Source organism: Monomorium pharaonis, chromosome 4 (genome assembly GCF_013373865.1).
Source record: "Monomorium pharaonis isolate MP-MQ-018 chromosome 4, ASM1337386v2, whole genome shotgun sequence".
In the NCBI taxonomy this organism is placed as follows: Eukaryota; Metazoa; Arthropoda; class Insecta; order Hymenoptera; family Formicidae; genus Monomorium; species Monomorium pharaonis.
In genome coordinates, this window is record NC_050470.1 from 3,451,759 (window position 1) to 3,474,256 (window position 22,498).

Below are 22,498 nucleotides of genomic sequence, written 5' to 3' on the forward strand. Positions count from 1 at the left end.
TTTTTGGTGATGAGAACACTAAGCTTGAAGTTCAAATTTTTCGGGACACTCATCACGAGGGGATGCTCATCACGACGAACAAAAGGATGTTTGTTGAATGCGCGGGTATTCTTTCGAGATACGTTTGTCGCCCGTCGCGTATTTTTTCTTCGAAACCCGGGAGGGACGGGGCTAAAAACAATTATGCAGCTGCACGTTGAGCGATTTTGAGGCACCGCGGTGCTGAAAATTGCAAGCGGTCTTAAAAATACATCGCCCCGTTTGACGGTGCCGAGAGGACGGCCGTTAAAACTCGGTCTTCGAGATAAACGTAACTTATGATGTGTACGTGCTATCATCGCCACACGGGACGCAATATCGGCACATCAGAAGGCGATGGGATACACAGCAGCCGCATATATAGTAATACAGTAGCTGTGCCCTCGCACAATCGCCTTCGATGTAGCTTCTGACGGGCCTCTTCCTACTAGGATATTCGGCGCAGCAGCCCATGTATCGCTGCATAAATTTGCATAGTACGCGGTGATGATCGGTCTCGAGGTGCACAAAGCGGACCCGGGGTTCGTCGACCGCGTCAGCTTTCCGTCTCGCGCTATTTTCTTGTCACCGTTATGGATTATCCTGTCGATTTAAGCTTGAAACTGGGGCTGCGCACCGCCATGGGCACGGACGGGACCGAAATTACGAAATTGTCGCCCGCGGACCAATTTGACCAATAGTTAACGCCAACGGCAGTTAACGCTAAGGCTGCGTTCCGAAATTCAATGTTAGTACTGATAATTTATAGTTCACGTATACTGTACGTATACTGTAGTTCAGTACTGATGGAAATATATATATCAGAACGCTGTCTAAAAACGAGTCGCTGAATTTTGCTTAAAGCTGAGGTGTAAAGGAAATCGATTAACGTAAAATAGTCATTGGAGAAATGTTTAGTTTACGTAAAGAAGCTAATATTTATTGCTCATTTAATATACGGGACAGCTTAATTACAATTAGGATTGGATGGCGTTAGAGAAATTTGTTTTAAAATTTATTTGATTTACCTTATAGTCGAATTATGTGGCAAACGTTAAATGCAATTACGATATGTGATTTTCATATACGGGACCATATGTGAAATTGAATATATGCCATTAGGAAGATTTAGTCCCAAATGTGCGATACAAAAATAGACAGACCGAATATGATGTTGAAGTAATCGATATATAGTCGAAAACATTTATATCCAAACCTTGTTCTCGTTAAAGTTTTTGTGTTAATAAATAACATGAAAATAATGTAGTTTAAAAATCCCAATATAAATAAATAAAATGTGTGTCATTATATTATAAATATTATTTTTACTAAAGAAATGTTTCCATAATTTATTTCCAAATTGTGTCAAAACGTCACATTTGTTAATTTTTACGCAATATTTTATTTCACAGTGTATTCATCTTGTATTAACACAAAAACTTGTGTGGATCGCGCGTTTAAAACACGCCATACATGTCAAATTTAACTCAAATTCTTCCACCTGTATCTAATCATTAAATGCACATTTAGATAATACAATATACAATATAAATAAAAATATAAACACTTTTGAGATATAAGGCAAGAATTTCATTGTAGAGAAATATTTTTACCATTAAACAATTCTCTATCTGATTATTCATTACACGAGAAAAAATAAATTTTGTGGAACAAAGAATTGTCTGAAAAATCGTAAAAAATGAAGATGCAATAATTTGACGTCACTTATGTAAAATACGCAATTTTTCGGATTATTGCGGTTGAAATATTATCCCATGGCTTACTTATGACACGGACGTCGCGATTCCGTTGGTTTTCGAGCGATTAATGAAATTTGCGAGCTTCGCTTGATCGTGCGATCATATTCACAAACTATAATCAAAGATGAAGCGTACTAGAACTGAATTTGAGCTACCTGATGGGTTTCCAATAATTAAGATTACACAAGACATTTCGCGGTAATTAGAAACATTTTATCTTTCTTCTCTCGTACGTATTATCGGTTCACATATTTTGTCCTTGTCGCGCTTTTGATTTACGAAAATGTCACTTTACAACGAACGTACCTCGGTTGTGTTTCAGTTTACTTCCGGTGTGCACTGTGAATTTTCGTCGTTTCAATTGGCGCCGCGTTTTATCCGCAATGTCGAATACAGACATGTGCAAAAGCGCATTTGCGAGACAACTGTGCGATTTCGCCGAAAAAATCCGACACGAGAAGGTATCCGATAGTTGACTGTGCACGGCTGAACATCATATTTCGCGACCGGGGAGTATTAATCGAGTGGGACAGCCGTGATAAAGAGAGCCACGGAGTTATTCATCTGTCCACTTCGGAGCGGTTACAGAATGTCTCTCACACGGATGGACAATTCAAATGACGAGATCACCCATTCGATAGAAAGTGATTGAGAGTAGCCGAGACGTCTTGATATATTTCCACTTGGAAAATTTATTGTTACAGAAGATATTTTAGAAATAAAATGCTTTTAATTAAGAACGTCCAGGTTAAAAGCAGTGAAAGAAATATTTTGTTTGAAACATAACATGCATAATTGTCTTATTTTTTAATCGTTTATTTAAATAATATATTTTTCTAAATTCCTATCTCTTTAGATTAATTTTACTTTGAATTTATGACAGTCCTTTTCATTTGGCACATTTTCCATATTTTCCATATTTCCATTTTTTTTGTAAAAATAGATTTAAAACATTTAATAGAAAATGTTATATTTCTCTGTAAAATCTGAGTCTCAATTATTTATTATCAAATATTCCAAATTTCAGAAATTATTACCTTTTCCTCGCTATTGATAATGAACGACGAAATCGACTAAGGGTGGAAAGTCAAAGTAGCTATTATATTACTGATGTGATAACTTTAGCAGTCTTGCACTTTTGTGTATTATCTCGACTAGAAAATTCATCGTGTTGTCAGAAGCATAAATTTATATGAGCAGGTATATAATTAGAAGCCCGATGCTCTCTACCAAGTGCCTCGTGTCAAATTAGTGATTTCATTCAAGCCTCCTCGGTCGCGACTTGTGGAAACAACCTGCCTTTCTTCGCTGGAAGGAAGAAAGCAATTGTTTCCGCAAGCACGATGAGAAAGGACGATTAATTGGACGGATTTTTAATTGTGATAATGACGCAAATATTTTTATTTGGCATACTAGAATACCTGTTGTCAATTGATCAAATTTCGTAAATTACTCGTCCTTTTTATGTATGCAAGATTGCAATAGAAGAAAATCAAATTAAGTCATTAAGTAAAGAACACAAAAATTATGGCGAGAATTATTATATCTATGAAATAAAGCACAATTATTTTGTATCGCAATGAATACGAAAATCTTCATAATAATGATTAATATCTATACAGCATGTGTCTTTTCATTAAAGATCCCTCCAAATCTCACTTGATGCAAAGCGAAAGAATTGGGTACGTGAGATCAAAACGTTCATTGAACGCTCATTAGAAGTCAATTTCTTCACATCACTAGGTCTCGCTAATGAACAAGTGGGCGAAATAGTTCCAACGATTTTGAAAAATCGTTAACGATAATTGTTTCTCTCACTTTCTCTCTCTCTCTCTCTTTTTTCTTATTGCTCTTTTTGTATATCAAATAGAGATTTTTGGAAACAAGATTCCCTATGATATCGTCAATCGTTGAAGGAAATAACAGCAGGATGGTCGAATGGTCCTAAAAAAGGTGGAAGAAGCAATTCACGGGAACGAAATAGTATCTAAACGAATTCGTGTTTAGTGCTGCTCTCATGAGGATTTGTTTTAAGATGCATCTCACGGCGTATTTATCTTAGCCATGGACTTTAATTAAACTTTCTTTCCCAGAGGAAAGAAAGTACATAATGAGAACGTTTCCCCGTGTGTATTGCATTAAGTGTAGAGAAAAGTCGCCAATACTGACATGCTACTTTGTTTTTGGATAGTATTTATTATACAAAAACTAAAAAATAAAACTTTGAAGACAAATTTAAAGTAGAAAGTCGTTTTATAAATGGTGTATCAGTTTTCGTAATATTGTTTCATATTTTATAATGATTAATGTTTAGGCTTAAAAAATGGCACAGTTGACTATAATTTCCTTTCTTTTTCTTTAACATGAGTCATTTGTACATAATATTTACGAGTTTACGTATATTCCTTCGATCGAATGAGAATTTTTTCGATGTGAAACATTTTATGTAAAAAAAGTAGGAAAGTTACAAGTTTTTGTTTCTTTAATTATATTATTTTTAATTAAGTAGATCATGTTTTTATTAGTATTAATACAATGCAATGTTTATTTTTTAAGAAATAAGATATCTTAGGAAACCTATATCAGTATTGGCGATTTATTGTACATGTATGCGTGCGTGCGCGCGCGTGTGTTGTGTGTGTGTGTGTGTGTGTGTGTGTACTCTTTTTTTCCTCTTCTTCTTCATCTCGTTGAATAATAGAAAGCACCAGCTTCTGGAAATCGATAGATTTTTTCGCATCGTGCATCGTTGCATAAAACGACATAATCTGTTGTAAACTGTTGCGTTACTTCTAATTAAGTTAATTAAATTTCTTTCTTTGTTACGGCTCGAAATATGATATAAAAAAAGATGAAAACCAACTAGTATTAAACCGAATTAATTTAATTGGGCTAAAGTTAAAGTTAAGGAGATAAAAGCGTAACTTGCAATTCATTTTGAGATTTATTGAATAAATATTCCGAGAATCTCTCGAATTATATGAATTCTAGATTTATATTCGCCCTTCATTCGTATCCTGTTCGCGATAATCTAGGACGCTACGTGTAACCTATGGCTAACGCAATTAAATGCAAAAGCGTTCGGCAGAAATGAATCTCTAAAAAAGTTAATTCAACGTGATCTCAATGGCTTCTATCGTTCGTATCGTGAATCGATTATTATTCTCGCTATTTTTCTTTTAAACGAAGCGAATTGATCATCTTTATGCTGTGAGGATTATCAGGATTATACGTTTCATTTTTGTTAGATCGCTTTATCACTTATGCAACTTAAGGAAGATTCATTTTATTTTCAAAATTGCAAACATTAAATTTCTAGTTGCATTAATAATAGGCTATTAATATTTATGACTTTTGTACATCGCAGAATATTTTTCATTAAGTCAGAAAACACAATGAAATAATACGTAAAATTATATCAAATTCAAGACTGTCTTGCGATTTTTTAGGCGGTTAGCACGTTGTTTATTGAGGGAAAATACTAAACACGTTTGTGTAGATAAACATTTGTGTGTAGGACACTTAGATGAAAAACATAATACAACAAAATGTATTTGTGATTCTACGAAAAAAAAATCTCCAAGCCTAGGATATTATAAAAGAAGAGATCGGAAAACGAATTTATTGTACACAGATATTGCGTGGAAACAAATCATTCGGGACACGTCGCAGGAAACTAAACGAGCTAACTCAGCATGGCAAGAATCAAAGATGTGAGTGTCCCCGTATCTCGATTACACGTTTTATAAATGTGATTTCACTCGAGTATCTCGTTCTAAAGTCTCCCATTTAACTTTGTCCGTAACTGTAAGAAATTAATTTTACGATGACGTACCAGAGCACTCTTGTGCTCGTAACACTAATTCGTCATCTATTTTATTAGCCCTCCCCCCTCCCTCCCCGTCCCGCTGACGTTGAAACAATTTGGATCGTTTGTACAGATTTTATTTCTGACATTCACATCTTTACTGCTTGCTATCCCGGCATAACGGTCACCATCGATGCAAGTATAAAAATAAAATTGTACATAAAACTTCCAGGGAGCTTGTCTCATGTTGTCGTCCGCGAATGATGAGCGCGCTAGCTGGGCGCGTAATTGATGTTTAGCGAACAGATCATTTCCAGCGGCATTTTACAAGTACGTATTCGCGTCTGATATTACTTCATTTTTATGACGTTTTCGAATGATCCATTTGGGATCTTAATTACGATAAACATTACGATATGCAGTCAATCCGCTTACGCCTTGCAAAAACTTTTCCGACGGGAAAAAACGTTCCGGAATCGCACAAGATGTCATTCACTTTCTGTATTATAAGCCTCATTTAGATCAAACGATTTAGCAGTAATTACGGTGTTTTAAATTTTTTGCTTGTCAGCGATGTACTCGTTTACTCCAAAAATAAAGAAAAACATAGAAATAAAGAAAAAAAAAAATCTTAAGACGAAATGTGAGATGCGACTATTTCTTTTCGTGTTCACTTCAAATACTTTGCCAAAATATCATTTTCATAAAAAATTGAACGGCAATTTTGAATTCAAACGGAAAATTCAATTGGACGGGCTTAATTCGTTAAGAAGTCTAAACAGAGGTCGAATGATCTTCGTATCATTCTCCGACGAGAAAGCGGATCTGTACCGCTAAAATGCGATAAACCAGTGGTGGGATTTGGAAGCTTTTAACGTTGAGCCACGTGATCCTTCGCAACATTCTCGACGCTCTACACTAGCGTGACTTACACGCGTGGCGTTCACGCTATACGCAACGTGAGGGGGTGCGGTGTCCCGTCCCGTTGGAAATAACACGGCATTCCGACTTGTAATCGCGGAACTTGAACAAATAATTTCGCGGGGCAATGTAGAGATTGCTGCTTTAAGAAACTATCTTTCCTCGCGCGGAGATAACGCGATTACGCGAAATTAAGCGTGACCTTGGACCGAGAGAAGAAATTAGGGGCGGAATACGGGATAATAAGTCCTGAAAGGCAGGACGGAAAACGGAGAGAATGGAGGAAGTTGGCTATCGACTCTCGGGGAAACGTATAATCCTGATTCCCACGGTGATCTTTTATTTCTCTACCACGTTTCTGGCTCGAGTTTCAACAGCTCGCTGGTGCGATAGGTCGCCCGAACACGCCAGCTCTTTCGAGAAGCAATCAAGTTGCCCTTTTCGGTGTGCCTGATACACGAGCTTGCCTTCGAGCGCTCATTACCCGAACGATAGGACCGATCCACTTGCCATTCTAGACTACCTTTGTAATCGTCTTCGTTTTTCATCTTACTATTTGGTTACTTCGTCGAGGTTTTCTAGGAATTGCGCAAAAAAACAGGCGAAGGTACATTTACAGAGCGCGCTGTTATATCATCCAATGAGCAATTAATTAATTAAAGGCTTAGGTGGAACCTTTGTATAATGTTACTTTGAAGTTATTATATACAGTTCACTTATTCTAAATTGAGTATCTTCCTGACAGCAAATGGAAGAGTAATTTAATAATCATTCTATCTGACATGTGTGGGTACAATTTATGGTATTTCATCAGCCGTAATGCATATTGTCAATATGCATAATGGTTAAATAAATACGTCGTCGGATGATATATTGCAGCGCGCCCTCCGCGTTTCACGGATATATACACATACGAATATATGTACAGACAATGTATGTAAAAACACGCTTGCCAGATGCGAGTTACCATTGGTTGGACAATCATAGGTACCTATTAAAGGGACAGCGTCCGAAGTCGTCGGCATGCTTTCTGCCACGAGGTTCAGGAAAACTGTCAGCGACAGTAGAATGGTCACTCCTGAACAGGTCCAAAAAATTATACGTCAATACTATGTCGTAACGCCACAGATTTAACGTGCTACCTTGGATCTCTAGGACACCTAGATTAAGTTTCTAGAATTCATTAGGCCGTCGACGCCCGTAATTGGGGAGATTCGGATAGGACACACATATGTGCTTTCAAATTTTTCTCGAGTGACGTAGGTCAGCTTGAATATCAATCATGTCCAAGCACTACTCAAACTTCCAACTGGTCTCTCCGAGAGTTTCCTGGGTTTGTTGAAATTCTCGCACTCGCGTATCGTGATTACGATCTTGAATGATAACGCTGATTTGCGAGTCTAGTTCGAACTGAGATGCAATTTAGAGATTTTGTCGTAAAATCTCCATATTTTTGATCACGAAGAAGGACGTAGTTGGAATAAGATAATCTTACTCCAATGTGACGCGAAAACTTCACATTTTTATTAACTTTTTCAATAATTGTTTATCGCAATCTTGATGCGATGTTGTGTGGCAGTTATTTAGAGAGTAATGTTGTGTATAAAGAATTTATTTTACATATAAATCCCCAAAAATCGCTACAAATGTAACAAGAGAAAAACTACTGGAGCCTGCTGCATCAATGTTGAAGAGAATGGCTTGTAACTGAATCAGGACTCGTTGATTACAACGTGATATTAATGACGATGAGGGAATGTCGGGAATGATCCAACAGAATCCGTGCAATAATCGCGCGAATTACGCGATTCTGCGCAAACATTTGAGAAGACATGTCTGTGAGCTCGCTCGTATGATTAAGTGTGGACGACCACGAACAATCGAATGCTGTGTATCTATTCGCCCGCGGCAGGATTTCCAAAGATAGGATTAACTCGCAAAGTTCGGAACGTGTAACGGACGCAGCGTGGAAGCGCTGTACTGCGAGGAGCCGCAACGTTAGGCGACTTTGGTGGATCTGCCTAAGTCGCTGGCAACTCCATTACTGCGTAACAGTCTTCAAAGTGACCAGGAAAATTCGATTATCTTCCTGCTCCTCTCCAGAATAGGAAACTTCTGCGAGCGATTGACAACCCTCGTCCGCATGAAACGTATAGTCCGACCGCAAACTGATTGGGCCGAGTGAGATTCGAATTGTCATATCGAGAATCAAATAATTCGATTAAGAATCCGAGGTATCATACACCAATGCTAATTGAATGTTATTATTCTGTGCAGGAAGTGATATAGGTACAGAGGTATAAATGTAATGTTTGTAAGAGGTAACAATTTACACTTTTATGCAATAATAAAGTTCAGTGATCACATAACTAAAACGTTTACTTTACAAAACATCCTTTATATTTCTCTTTTAAACGTGATAATTTTTGAGGGGGCATATAATACAATTAATCTGGACATATTATGTAAATAATTAAAGATTTATGCTTTTGATTATATTTTGAGAAATCCATTAAAAAAGACCTCTAATTTGTTTGATTCTTGAAATTTTATATTTATTATTTACTTTATTTATACTTTCTGTTTTCTGTTCTAATTCTTGCTGAAACACAATTGTTCAATGTAACACTAATAAGAAATGAATTGGCGCTATAACTAAAATTTTGAAAAAACTTAGACTTGGTTTTTGTAAAAAATTCGTTAATTATTAAAATTAGCAAGAGACATAATTTTTTGTGAATCTTGGAGACAATTCTCGTCATTGCATATGTCAAGATATTACAAATTTAAGTGAGAATTATTGAAAAATTAGCCTTTTTATATATTAATCTGCAAAAAAGAAATTTCGTTTTTATTGTTATAGAATACTGTTACATATATGAAAAGACAATTAAACGGAGATAATTTGGTTTTATTACATTTTCGTTAATAACTACTCTTGTTCCATTCTCTAGTAACAGTAAGTACGTGCGAAATTACGTAATTTTCCTTGAACGAAACCAACAAACCGTGATGTCGCGAGTTAACTCCAAGTTCGGAGTATTACGATGGCTCTTGGAAACGCGAAGGGTCTTGACAGTGAGTCATTAAGCTTGATGTACGTATACATAGTTAGTTAAGTTATATGAAACGCCGTTGTATAGCATAGTGGATTCACTCTACTAGTCAATAAATTGTTGTTGTAATTAAATTGTCGTTCGCAAATCAGAAAGTATAAAAGATTTCACGTGTTCGCCGACCGTGGTGCTTCAGGAACGAATCTCGCGTCAATCGACACAATTATTAGAATGTTTATTAATTGTGAGCCATAAGCAATCGTTGAATAAACAATTCATGTTAAATTATATATGTTATTACAGATATTATCTGATTGGTGAAAAAGTTGAAAGTAATAAAAAGAATTAAAACCATTTTTTTAAACAGGGAAAATTTGGAGCAAGTTATTACAGTTAGCTTTTTAGTCAAAAAGAGTAATATATTTGTATATATACATTATATGTATTCATATAACGGTTATAAACTATAAAAGGTAACGTTTTTTTATATTTTTACTGTTGAAACTAAATATTTTATTGTGTAAACAGTTTGTTTTATTGAAACATAAGCGGAGAGAGGTATGTTATAATGCTTTTATATATTCTTTTATAGTATGTAAATTTAGTTGTAATAACATGTTGCGTTTAAATTGTAAATTGCATTTAAATGTACACTGGTTTTCGATGTATGTAAGAAAAACATTTACGTATCATATATTTCTTTTATAAATTTCGGTTTGCATTCTAATAAAATAATTATTTAGTACAAAGTATTTTGTTTAATTTCATGATAAACTTGCTCTTATGTACACATGTTTGAGATGTGATATTGTAAATGTAACAATTTGCTCTATAGTGAAGTAATTTATGATTATGATATACCTTCTGACGAAAATTTCAAGTTTTAATATTTCAATGTTTAATATTTGAATAGTTCAAAAACATTGATTGATATAAATTAGAAAACACTTGGCTACCTAGTTAAGAAAGATAAACTTGAATTATATAAATATTCATTGATTTAAATTTACACATTAGTTTGAAAAAAATTAAAAATTGTAGCCTTCTCCTGTGTTCCATTATTAAAAAATGCAAAATTATCGGTAATCTCCAATCACAGTGTCAACACTTTGAGATCATATAAATCGAAGAACTTTAATAATACCGAAAGGCAAGAGCATCTTCTTTGTACCTTTCGTTTGCGCTTTAATTCGTTTAATAGTACATTTAAGTGAGATACAATCGAATGAGAGCACCGTATTTCGATGAGATCGACGCACGTAAACCGCGACAAGGTGCGTCCGCGGTGGGTGGCAAACCGCCAATAACATCGGGGGTTGTCGGTCAGCGGGGGAAGGCGCGGAGCTTGAGGAAGGCTGACCAATTAGTTCCTTGCTATTAGACCCGAGCGCTCGCTGGAATATTGGAACGCGTGCGCGATCGATACTTTTTCGAAACATGTCCGGGAGTGTTGGACGAGAACTGCTGGTCGTACGACCTGCTTTCATGTTGATGCGTCGCATACGACAGATTATCATCATCCCAGAAATGTGCAAGTTTGTCGACAGAAAATATAGATTGATGATAGCAATTATGGTAGAAGAGTAGAAGATTAATTTTCATACATTCAGTTAAGAAAAAACTGTTTGCAAACTTTCAATACGTCCAATGTTTAAAAATTTCTTTTTACACTATGTATTTGTATCATACATATCTATGTATGATTGTATAATATAACTGTCATTAAAAGATATTTAGAAAACGCATCGAATTTTAGTTCGATGAGTTTTATTTCATAGATTTATGTAAAGGTTTCAATTATTAAAATATTAAATTGTATTTTTTATTTACTACAGAATTAATGCTCTGTAATTTTATTCTGACTGAATTGTTTCCTAAATTTTATTAAATCAACAATTCCAAATCATAGTCATTATATATTTATGCGAATGTATAATATTTGCTTGCGTATAGAAAATATTATTTATGCAGGTATTGAAGAAACAGGGCTACATGCCAAGTTTCTTACAGGAGAAGTATTGATTTGGAAAAACAACAATAAATTTTTTGCATAACAAACTAAAATAGATTAGAGCTTTGTAGCTGGCACTGTATTACAATTTTTTTATAATGGTTGAATTTATGTTTACATGTTGAATTTATCTCCTTGTTTTTATATGAAAAATATCGGGGAACAGTCAGCGTAGATTTTTCCAATGCGTCGAAAAAAATATGGATGACATTTGATTTAAATTATCATTAACTTTCCAAGTATTTACATTCTTCCTCAATGCTGTTCTATTTTAGAATTGCACATTTGTCTTTTCTATTTTAGAATTGCACATCTTTTAACTGCCACGTGGATAGTTTCTCGAAATTTGTCATCCTTTGCATCGCGTCGCGCCTTAAATCACAACGGGTCGCAAATAACGCTGACTTTTCAGATTTTTCACTACAACTTCATTTCAGTTGATTTCCCACCCGAGTCTCTCGCGTATGTAACAAGTGTTATAACCGCCGCGGGAATCGTGCAACCAGTCTTAATGGAATTTCATTCCTAGCGAAACGGTGCACGAAACGTTCACCTGTTCTCGAGTAAGATGATGCCTTTGGGGGATGTCAGGCATCTCGTGGCGTTTATTCTTACCATATTCTTCAATTTCGTAAATAAACTATAGTTTTGCTTTTGGATTATTTGTAATTTTTTACTAGCTCGTATTATATATATATATAGAGGATATTTTTATGGAATGCGTATCACTATAATTTAAGTTATTTTTTAATACGTTTCCATTTAGCGATTTTTACGTAAATAAACGTTGAAAGTTATAGCTTGATACTTCAGATATTTATTACAACAATGTTCAATCTTTCATCAACAAATAAATTTATTAAAACTCTTTTAACAAGATGCTGCAAAAGGTACAATTTAGATGACCGACATATATTCCACAACTCTTCTCTGTATTCATTGTATATTTCATTTTTAATTTATTATGTCATTTTATATCATCTGTATTCCATCACATTTGTATTTACGTTTGTGTATAAATTTCTATTTACCATGAATTTTACCATCCTGCTCTCCATTGGTATTTTTGAAAATTTTAAGTATGTTATGAAGTATATATAATTGTATGTGTGCAATTTTCTTTCTTCTCCTGTTACACTTAACTCTGTTATATTCTTATGTCTATATAAAAGACGTCACGTTTGTTGGCAAGAGGGCGAGATAGAATAGCTACGTGGCCACCCACGTCGCCCCCTTTGTCATGATAATGTTCAATCAAATACAGCCCTCAACGAGGCCGGGTTAGCAGCGCAACGCACGCATTTCTCTCGCATTTATCCGGTTAATGAAATTCGCAAGCGGCCGCAATGTGCCCTCTCGCCCCCTTCGGAATTTATAGCGGTGCGATGTTATGTAAATTTCGTTTCCGCACATTTTTAACCATAATCAAGTGTAGTTGGTACGATATTGTTGTCAAGAAAACTCACAATTTCAGAGCGCTTGGAAGTAGCTGCATAATTTCCGTAATGATGCCGCTTTATGTTTCTAATTGAGTTCACGAAACAGTTCAACTCTCCCATTCTCCTAAAGCGCTACAAAAATTTCAACGACTGTTAGTCACCCAGATTTAAGATTACATTATGGTAATATTCGATTACACAAATGTGTCTTATATATTTTCGTATTAGTTTCCCTTTTATGGAGTCAACGAATGTTCGCGAGAAAAGATTCGCATAGGTTTACACATGGGCATCATTATCGATACTCGGAAATTTGTAATGATTCCAGGGATGTATCGACATTCCTGAGATAAATGTGACGCGAACCACCGAAAGTTCCGAAGTCCCTAATCCTCGTGTGATCCTTGAGAAGGAAAGTTCTGTCGGACGTTAGAGCGGGTCTACGAAAGATATCCTGGACTTCGCCAATGATTAATTACAGGATGGAGGAGATAGATGTCCAGAAGCAGGAAAATGTGGTTTAGGGCGAGGAGAAATGGAACTTTTTGATAAATCGAATGTACACGGCGAAAATTTCTTGGTAAAAAGAAAGTTCAAGAGTATATTGTGTATATTATAAATTATTACATAAAGTATGTTACAAATTTTTATAGCACGAGGATTTTAAAAATTATTTAAGTTTAGAGCGTTATTTTGGACAGCCCTGAGTAAACTTTACTGGGAATTTTTACTCATGTGCCAATTCAAGTTCAACACAGTTTTTGTTATTAACATTTTTATAGTTTAACATATTTAATTTTTTATATTTTTTCATATTAACATAGCATCGGTTTAGTTAATACAACAATTTACTGTATAAAGTAGAAAAAAAACTAGAATAGTACAAAATTTATAGTGTAAACAAAATAATCTTAATTATGTGGGCGATTTTTTTATCTAGTAACGTTAGAAAAATATGCGTCGTATTCTAAAGTTAAAGTTAAAAGATAATCTGAATATATGTTAATAAATTTATGATCTTATTTTACTTTGGCTTTAATTTACTTAAAGTTCATGTTAGAACATAATATGATCTACTACTTGTCTGCTGAATATTAGCAAGTAATCGGTAATAAAATTTCCTCTATTAGACAAGAAAACTATCCCGAAGCTCTTCCTGACTGTACAGTGTATATATATATATATATATATTTTATCCGACCTGCGAGAACTTTTGGTGAGAGAAGAACGAGGTTCTTGCGTCTTAAGTGGCAGTAATGCCTTACTTGGGTTTTAAAGCGCGCCCAACCGAACGTCAAAGAAAATGAATGACATGAAGCAACAATGGCGAAAGACAAAAGGAAATCCAAAGACGAGGCGGAAACAATGGGACAGAGGTGAAGAAATAAGGAGAGTGCTGCGAAAAGATACCGCAAGAGTTTCGGCTGCTTCGTCACAAAACCCATCAGTAGATTGCACCCCTGCCGGTTTTCGCCCGTCATAAGTCCCGTCTTTGCGACACCGGGATTTACTTCGCCGGTTTCATAAAGCGACGCTTGACAGCTGTGGTTGAAATTGCCACAGATTTTCCAAGTAAAAATTTTGTAACTGGGTCGTAAACGTTGACGCTTTATTGGTCTCCCGAATAGCATAATATTATCCCTCGCGATGTGTGAGCTTTCACACGAAGTACTATTATACTTGTATTATCCTAAGTACATTTACATTCTGCATTCTGTACAAAGTACTTAGAATTAACGGTTTATTGTATTACAGACAACATCAAAATTAAAAGGATTAATGGTCGTATTAAGGGAACGAGTATAGTACGTGTTTGCCCCCTTCACGAAATTCAAACGGATTATTTTCATGAAATTAAAATTAAATCGCGTAATATATTTGAGCTTTTACGCATGGTATTATCAAATCGCGCAGTAAAAGATGGGCAATTATGATAATTTTGAAGACACTCTTGTGCTCGTTTAATTCTCGTGATACATCATTCGTATACGAATTAGACTCTTGGGACATTAAGTGCCGCAGAATATCTCGAACCGCGCGCGAGGTATGTAAGTTTGAGGAAACATATATACATTGCTCTTCTGAGAATCGAGAAGTGCAAAATGGAGCCGAGACACTAAGATTAAAATAATTCATAGAAAAAGTTCTTTAAAACTTGATCAATTCTAATTTTTCTTTCGTATTTTCCCACTAGAAATATGCGACAGATAAATATCATTAAAAGTCAATTAAAACGTTACTAAATATAAATTTGCGCGTTTTGTCAAATTGATAACAGATGAAAAAGATTTAGGTTTTAATAAAAACCTGCTCCAAAAGATATTTAGTTTTATATTGAGAAATTGGCGTTGACGATTTGCAATTTCCTAAAATGAGCGCTCAAATCGGTGGTTATAGCGGTAAAATGTACGAAAAGTTGAAAGTGCCAGTCGGCATCGAAGAAGTTATTCGTTCACTCTAATAGCATCGTCACCGGAAATTGCGTCGGCGCGCACGTGAAGATAATCCCGTGGGATTAACGACAGCGGCTGCGTAGCGCAAAAGTTATCCACATCTTCTTTCTCCCTCACGACTTCTCATCTATCCGGCGCAGCGTAGGGAAACTTTGCGAAAGAGTGCGGCAGTACGTAGATAGAATTCTTAATAAGTGCTATCGAATCCACCTAGATAAAGTCGGTGGCGAGTGTCTTGATTTCTTGATTTCACTTGGTGAAACCTTGATGGGCTATTATTAAATAGAGAAAAATGAAGCTCTAACTTTAGCTCTAAGTTAAGGCCGACATGTAATTATTAACTCGTTGAATTTTGATGGTATCGAACGCAACGAACGAGCATTCGTGTAAAAACCGTTTCGAAACTCCAAAATTTAATTTTAAAACTTGATGAATGGCAACCGGTTTCTATAATAAAAGTATTTAATCGATTGATTCAGTTGAATTACATGGCTCGCGTTGAACTTTGTGCAAATAGATTGGTTCTAATTATCATTAAAATTGGCAAGAAAGAAACAGAAGACATTGTTAGTGCTTGCAAATGATTAAGGATTAAGCAGCGTACGTACAATGCATATGCATAGACGTGAACGCATTTCGTCGTTGGAATATCCAGGAACTACCCTATGAAGTATGACACGTGATAATGAGGTACCCTGCATACAGCCGTGCTGCAATGCCAGGCTTTACTGTAACTTGCCATAGTCGACACAACGTCAAGCACAAATTGCACGCACCGAAAGCTCGCCGAGCACTTGCGTTATGGCGTTTATTTAGTATGATTACTAGGTCGCGCTACGTCGAGGATTGACAATACGTCCAAGATTCGTTAAGGTATACGCGAATAAAAATGATAAAAAAGAGAAAGTAAAAAAGAAGATAAAGAAGGTATGCAAGAAAAATGTATGTAAAAGTTTGTAAAGTAAAAAAGAAAAAGTAGACAAGCTATAGTCGTATTCGCTTCTTGTCTCTTGCATCGATAAATAATTAGCTCTTGTTTCTTCATATTAACAACTTGTTTCTTCATCTAGCGCAACAGTGACGCTCATGACTTGGTGCATCTCATTCGATTGTATATATTCATTTATTTATTCTTTTATTTTATTATATCGAAGTTGCATTTTGTGAAAAGATATTAGTGAGTATTTGATTATACATATGTTTATTCCAAAACAATCGATTTTAATTTTAATGATAGTTGGTCATTAAAATTAAAATCAATTGACAGGTCTAACGAAAAATATGTATTGAACTGTTTCGTAGAAAAAGTAGAAAAAAAAAGACTCTTATTCAGTGTTACACACTTAGACCTAACTTAAATTTATTCAGATAAAAATAAGATAAATTACAATTATAAACGTATCTTAGATAAAGATTATTTACTTTTAAATTTATGTTGATAAAATATAAAATTATATAAAATTATATATCGTTTATCTAGAAAATATAACATTGCTGTTGAGCAAAACAGTTTAAGATGTAAAAACAAAATCCATATTCAGAACGCTCTTTTTATCGTTCTTGTCATTCTTGTTTTACATTTAATGAATAATAAAGACGAATGACGAAAAAGTGCAGCGAACACTATTCTTAACTTCATCAGTGACTGTAATATTAGAAATGGTTCTTAAATGTTCATTATATAAGATCATCTTCATAATTAACTAGACTTTAAAAATTTTATAAAAATAATTTACTGGAAAATTTAGATGGACGTTAAGATTGCATTATTAAATCACATAAAAAACATTCTACTTTTCCAAGAAGTATTCTACTTTGCATCACTTACAGTTCGAGTAATATTAATGCCTCGACATTTCACTTAAGGAAAATCTACTTCAAGTTGGTCAAAGAATTAATTAAGGTTAATGGTTCTGGAACATTTTGTATAATCTTCATCTAGATCGAACATCTCGGGGGAAGACTCGGAAGTTTCGAATTTCTCCTCTTGCCTCGTAATTTAATTTCTAGCGCACAATTTAATCGAAACGCATTGATGTCACAATGAAGCCGAATGCAATAACCAATAAAGTTTCGATCTCAAGCCCCACATTAATACGCGAAATAATATCGATTCGGCACCCGGCGTTGCCTATAAGAGTTATACAGCGCCGAGAGAGGAAATATTTTCACACTGCGTTTTGAGAGCTCCCGAAAATAATGCGCGACGTAAAGAGTGCGTTACGTCCAGTTGGTCTCTGACACTCTAACACCATATAACGTTTGTCGAAAACAGCCTCGAGGGTGATGACATTGACGGCGACATCACGAATCGGTCTCGATTCTGGGTTGTCGTTTTCCCGAAGCACCATAGGGAAATTTCAATTCAATTCTCGTGCGAACGACAAACACGAGAAAGTCGTTTCTCAAACCGGCCACGGTTATGCGGGACAGCTTGCCGAAGTGAGATTGTCATTCGCAATACTTCCCTTTACACCGAGAAAAATGTAGAAAGTAATGTAATAAGAATTTTTACATGTCAATACATTTCTTTGTGCAACGATGCATTTGCACTTGACAATTAAATTGCTAAAATATAAAACTCGACGTTATGCTTATGTAACATATTTTTAAGGACAATTCTGAGCGATTAGGAGGGATCTCCAAGGAAAAATGGGAAAACATGGCACCCCTGCACAGAGATATCGCCCGGTAATTGCCACAGCTTCCGGAAATTCTCTTAAATGTGACAGATGGGAGAACGGTCGTGAGAATTTCGCAATGAATCCATCATAATTACAGCGGTATATTTCCGGCTAATACCGCATGAAAAATAACGGCCGGCTCCCGCGGAACGAAGGTAGTATTAACGTTAAATGAGGAAGTATCGAGAACGTATCGAGAATTGACAATTCGAACCGCGCGAGTCACTATGACAATCACGTATGTACAAGTACATATGCAGGCAGGTGTACATGCGCGCCACACATTGCGAAACCAGTTTGCAATCGGAGTCGATACATTGGCGATACGGTTCTCTAATATCCCGCTTTGATGTTTCGACCGATTTTATCGAGCACGTCGATTGCTTCGGACACAAGACGGGGGAATTATACACGCCCGTCCCGGCGTGTTTGGAAAGCCTGATCGAAAGCGGAGTCGCACAATCAACAAGAGTGGAGAGGGGGAAGAAAAAAAAAACAGACCGCCGACAGAGGATTCCACGGGACGTGGAACAGTTAACGGGAATAAAACAAAATGTTTGACAGAAATGATCGGAATGTTTCGAGCCTCGGCGGCGGCGACCGGCGGTACGCCGTTCGCCGTTCCCGCGCGCAATCTTAGGAAAAATCGCTCGAAGCACCCCGCAGAGAAAAAGTTCCTCCCTCCATTATCTCCCGAGAGACGTCAAAAACTTGGATGAGGAGAGACGGCGACTTTTCCCAATGCGGTATCGAGAGCCGGAGATTGGATATGCTGGTGCGGCATGAATATTCACGAGGGCGCGGATGTCATTTTATGCAGTTCATTCGACGTTACGGTGTAAGATGAGGCAGCGACGGGCGAGCCGCAATCGCCGCTGGTCACTCGTGTGTGTTAACTCTGAATAATTGAGGAGCTGAGGTTATTATCGATGCGATCGGGATCGACCATTCGACTCCCGATTGACGGACCATCTCGAATTATGAATTCTTCAAGCTCTCCATGGCCCATAACTCGTCACTCCCGACGGATTTAACACTTCAACGTCAACGTAGACATTTTGTTGAAATGGAGATGTCCGCGGACGTACGCGCGCGTCAAAATTCGTCGATATAAACCCGGGTCGGTCAGCGCGAGCTGGAGCGCGCGCTCATCGTGGGCTCGACGGAGGGAAGCGCCCACGTAATATTTCACGCAGCCTACCATCGTTGCAGGACCAAAGGAGCCGTTCGAGAGAGGCTTATTCCGCGGAGCCTCTAAAATATGCATCACTGACGGCGTTTACATGTCGAGATACACGTTGAGCTATGTAACATGCAGCACGCCCTTACCAGGCTAACGCGATGTACTGGTTGCCCGACGTATCCAAAATTCAAATCACGCGGCACTCTTCCTCGAACGACCCTTCGTAAATGTAAACGTGGCCGTATAAGCCCGTGAGACGTCGAAGGCGCCCATAGACATTGCGATTTTACGAGGTAACGTGGCGACCGCACTGTGGCGTCTAGTGCGCAAGAAACACACGTGCGCCAAACGTATCGACACGTAATAAGACGGCATCATCCACGTGAGAAATACATGTTACAGCGAGGAATATCGATTACGACTGATTACAAAATATTTAGTCATTTCAAAGCTGTTGTTCCTAGTCTACCGTCTAGGACGAGACTTTTTATCGCAATTCGACGATCGAGATAGATCAGGAGATGATTTACCTATCTAAATATACGAGAATGTATCCCTCAAATTGGCAAATCATTAAAAGCAAAAGTCGAGGTCGATGTAAAGGAGCTATTCGAGAACAACAGTCCTCCTATTTCTCCAGTAATATATAACAATGCGATTGTAAAATTCCTATTAATGGCTAAGTGTAATTGCAAAGGTATGTTCGACTAATCGATACGCGAGTGAAAGCGCACCGTCGTCGGCGATAAATATACGGAAACGAAAGCTTTCGAGACATCGAGAGCCCCGCTAAACGATTTAGCGAAAACAGCCGGAAAAGTGTGCGTGTGATCCGTGAGAGGAAAAAGAAATGGAGTCTCGCTGTATAAGATCGCCGTTACACGAGAGTCGCCCGACGAAAACGTTGCGCGACGTCGTTTGGTCGTCCGTGATCGAGGTAGAGTCGATCTTGACTACTTTCCTTTCGTCGTCAAAACGAAACAAACGTAGGACAGTTAGCAGTGGCGCCGAGAGTATAAAGTATCAACAGAAAGTATACTTACAGAAAAGTAAAGACGTATAATACGCGTGTAGATATGTAATATACGCAGCGTATATCATTATATATCATATTAACAAGATGACTCTGTTAAATAATAAAATATCGCTCGTTAATTAAAGGCACAACTTGAAAATTAGGCTAGAAGAATTTTTATCGATGAAAATCTGTGATAAATAAGCCATTGATAAACTAACTTCAAAATTTTCGACATTATAATATATAATAAAAAGATCTTTCATTCGTTAGAAAGTAATTTACTTTTCAGCTCTTTGCGAAAAATTAGTGCCTGAAAGAATTTACACGTGATTTTGTCATTAACTTTAATCTTTAAAGTTAAATGTATACTGTGCATATATTACATATCGCTATAAACAGTAACAATTCCAACGAATTAACTGAAAAGAAAGGAAGAGGTGTGTCTGGCTGGTGTGCAGGCAGGCATGCTACGAGTTACGTTACCTAAGGTGAGCTTCTCGCCGGAATCGGGCGGCAGGGTGAAGCCCAGTAGGGCCATGCTCGATATCAGCACGCAGGGCACGATCAAGTTGAAAAAGTAGTAGAGGGTCCTCCTGCGTATCTGTATCGTGAACGTGATGTCGACGTACGGCTCCGGGCAGCATTGATACATTATCGTGTTCTTCTTTCCCGGCATACCTGAAAAAAGGTGCCAGCACCAATGTACAAGCCGACATATTTGTCCGAGGGACACTAAATATGACATGGACATCTCAACGCGGCGGAATAATCGCTCGCCCTTCGATTGCATTCCTGGATTATATTCCGAACGACCGTCCCTCAACCTCTTTTTTTTTCTATCCTTGTGTTCGCCATATATTCTGACCCTATTTATTTTCGTATAAGATAACGTTCTTCTGCCGAGAACATAATAAAACGTCGGCCTATCAACTCATCAGTACCTATATCTCTGTATCTCTATATCTCTTTATTATAACTGACTTTGTCTTCTTTACTTTTTGCTGCTATATCTGTATCGTGTGTGTCTTGAGGGAACTAAAAGTCCCAGGACATAATGTCCAGGTCTATCTATCATCCATCCATTTGTTTTATCGCGGGGCTACGCGAAGACTCGTGAGAGAATCGTAAATGCCGTCGAGTCATGGAGGTACCTCGCGCCGAAAGATTCGTTCGAGCGAGTCACGTCGACCTTTCCGTAGCAATTTTTCTACGGTTGCTTCCCGCGGTCTTGCTTTAAACTACCTCAAGATCACGGCACGACTCTCTCATAAAGAAACCGAAAGATATCTCGCGGAGGCGCGAATTTCTGTTTCCGTTCCTTTGCGACTGGACGAGTTAAGCTCACCGCCGAACAAATGACGACGACATATGGCGACGATAAAGCGGAACTTGTCATCCACGCGAACTTTAAATACGATGCACCTGCTTGGCGTGTTTCTTTCTCTCGGCGAAGACGGTGAAAATCTACTAAAAGGCTAAAAGCGACCCTTGACCGTAACCGTTCGATACTTTTCATGAACGGGAGGGGTTTTTTTAATAGCTTCCGATCCGGACGGGTTCTCAAATCGATCTCGAGCATTGCGACATCGGACACTCACTTGTTGCTGGCTCGTTCCTCGGGTTACTTTTTCTTTGTATTTCGACACGTGGACCATGCTCGATGGATCCGCCTCGAGATAATTAACGTGCCTCCGCAAACACGACTTTAGGGGTGACACTCTTAATTACGCGCGCCACGTCGATGTACCGATAGAGATGTGTGTCTACCACTAACACACGGGAGCGTCGAATGTATCGTTTTGTCGGTCGGGCTAGGTCGAAAGCATCGAGCTGGTCTTCATGCGCTTTATTTTTTGGTATTGCAATTGAGCACACTTTGTCTCTGCCACTTAAACACCCAAAGCTTAAAAATATTGATTATTTAATTCGAATTCCTCTTTCATTCATCTTCTTCACTTTACACCGAGAAAAATTATTTTATCGGCTTTATTAAATTTATTAACAAAAATATTTATAACAAAAATATAAGATATATGTATTAATGCAAATTTTTGAATCTTACGAAACACGATGTTGTTTCTTATATTTTCGTTTTTTTTTTATGTTTCCCTCTTGCAGTTTCGTTTTAGGGGATGCGTCCTTCTTTC

The 22,498-nt window shown here is 37.1% G+C and overlaps 1 protein-coding gene across 3 annotated transcripts in view; it reads right to left on the minus strand.

Annotated features, from left to right (window-relative positions):
- Positions 1-22,498, minus strand: part of LOC105835220 (neuronal acetylcholine receptor subunit alpha-7) — a 236,248-nt gene that overhangs the window by 70,903 nt on the left and 142,847 nt on the right. For all 3 annotated transcript variants that reach the window (XM_036285954.1, XM_036285955.1, XM_036285953.1), the window contains exons 8-9: positions 20,835-21,029; positions 7,499-7,585 (exon numbers count right to left, since the gene is read on the minus strand). In XM_036285954.1, the coding sequence (XP_036141847.1) occupies positions 7,499-7,585; positions 20,835-21,029 (282 nt within the window). The remainder of the gene's footprint in view (positions 1-7,498; positions 7,586-20,834; positions 21,030-22,498) is intronic.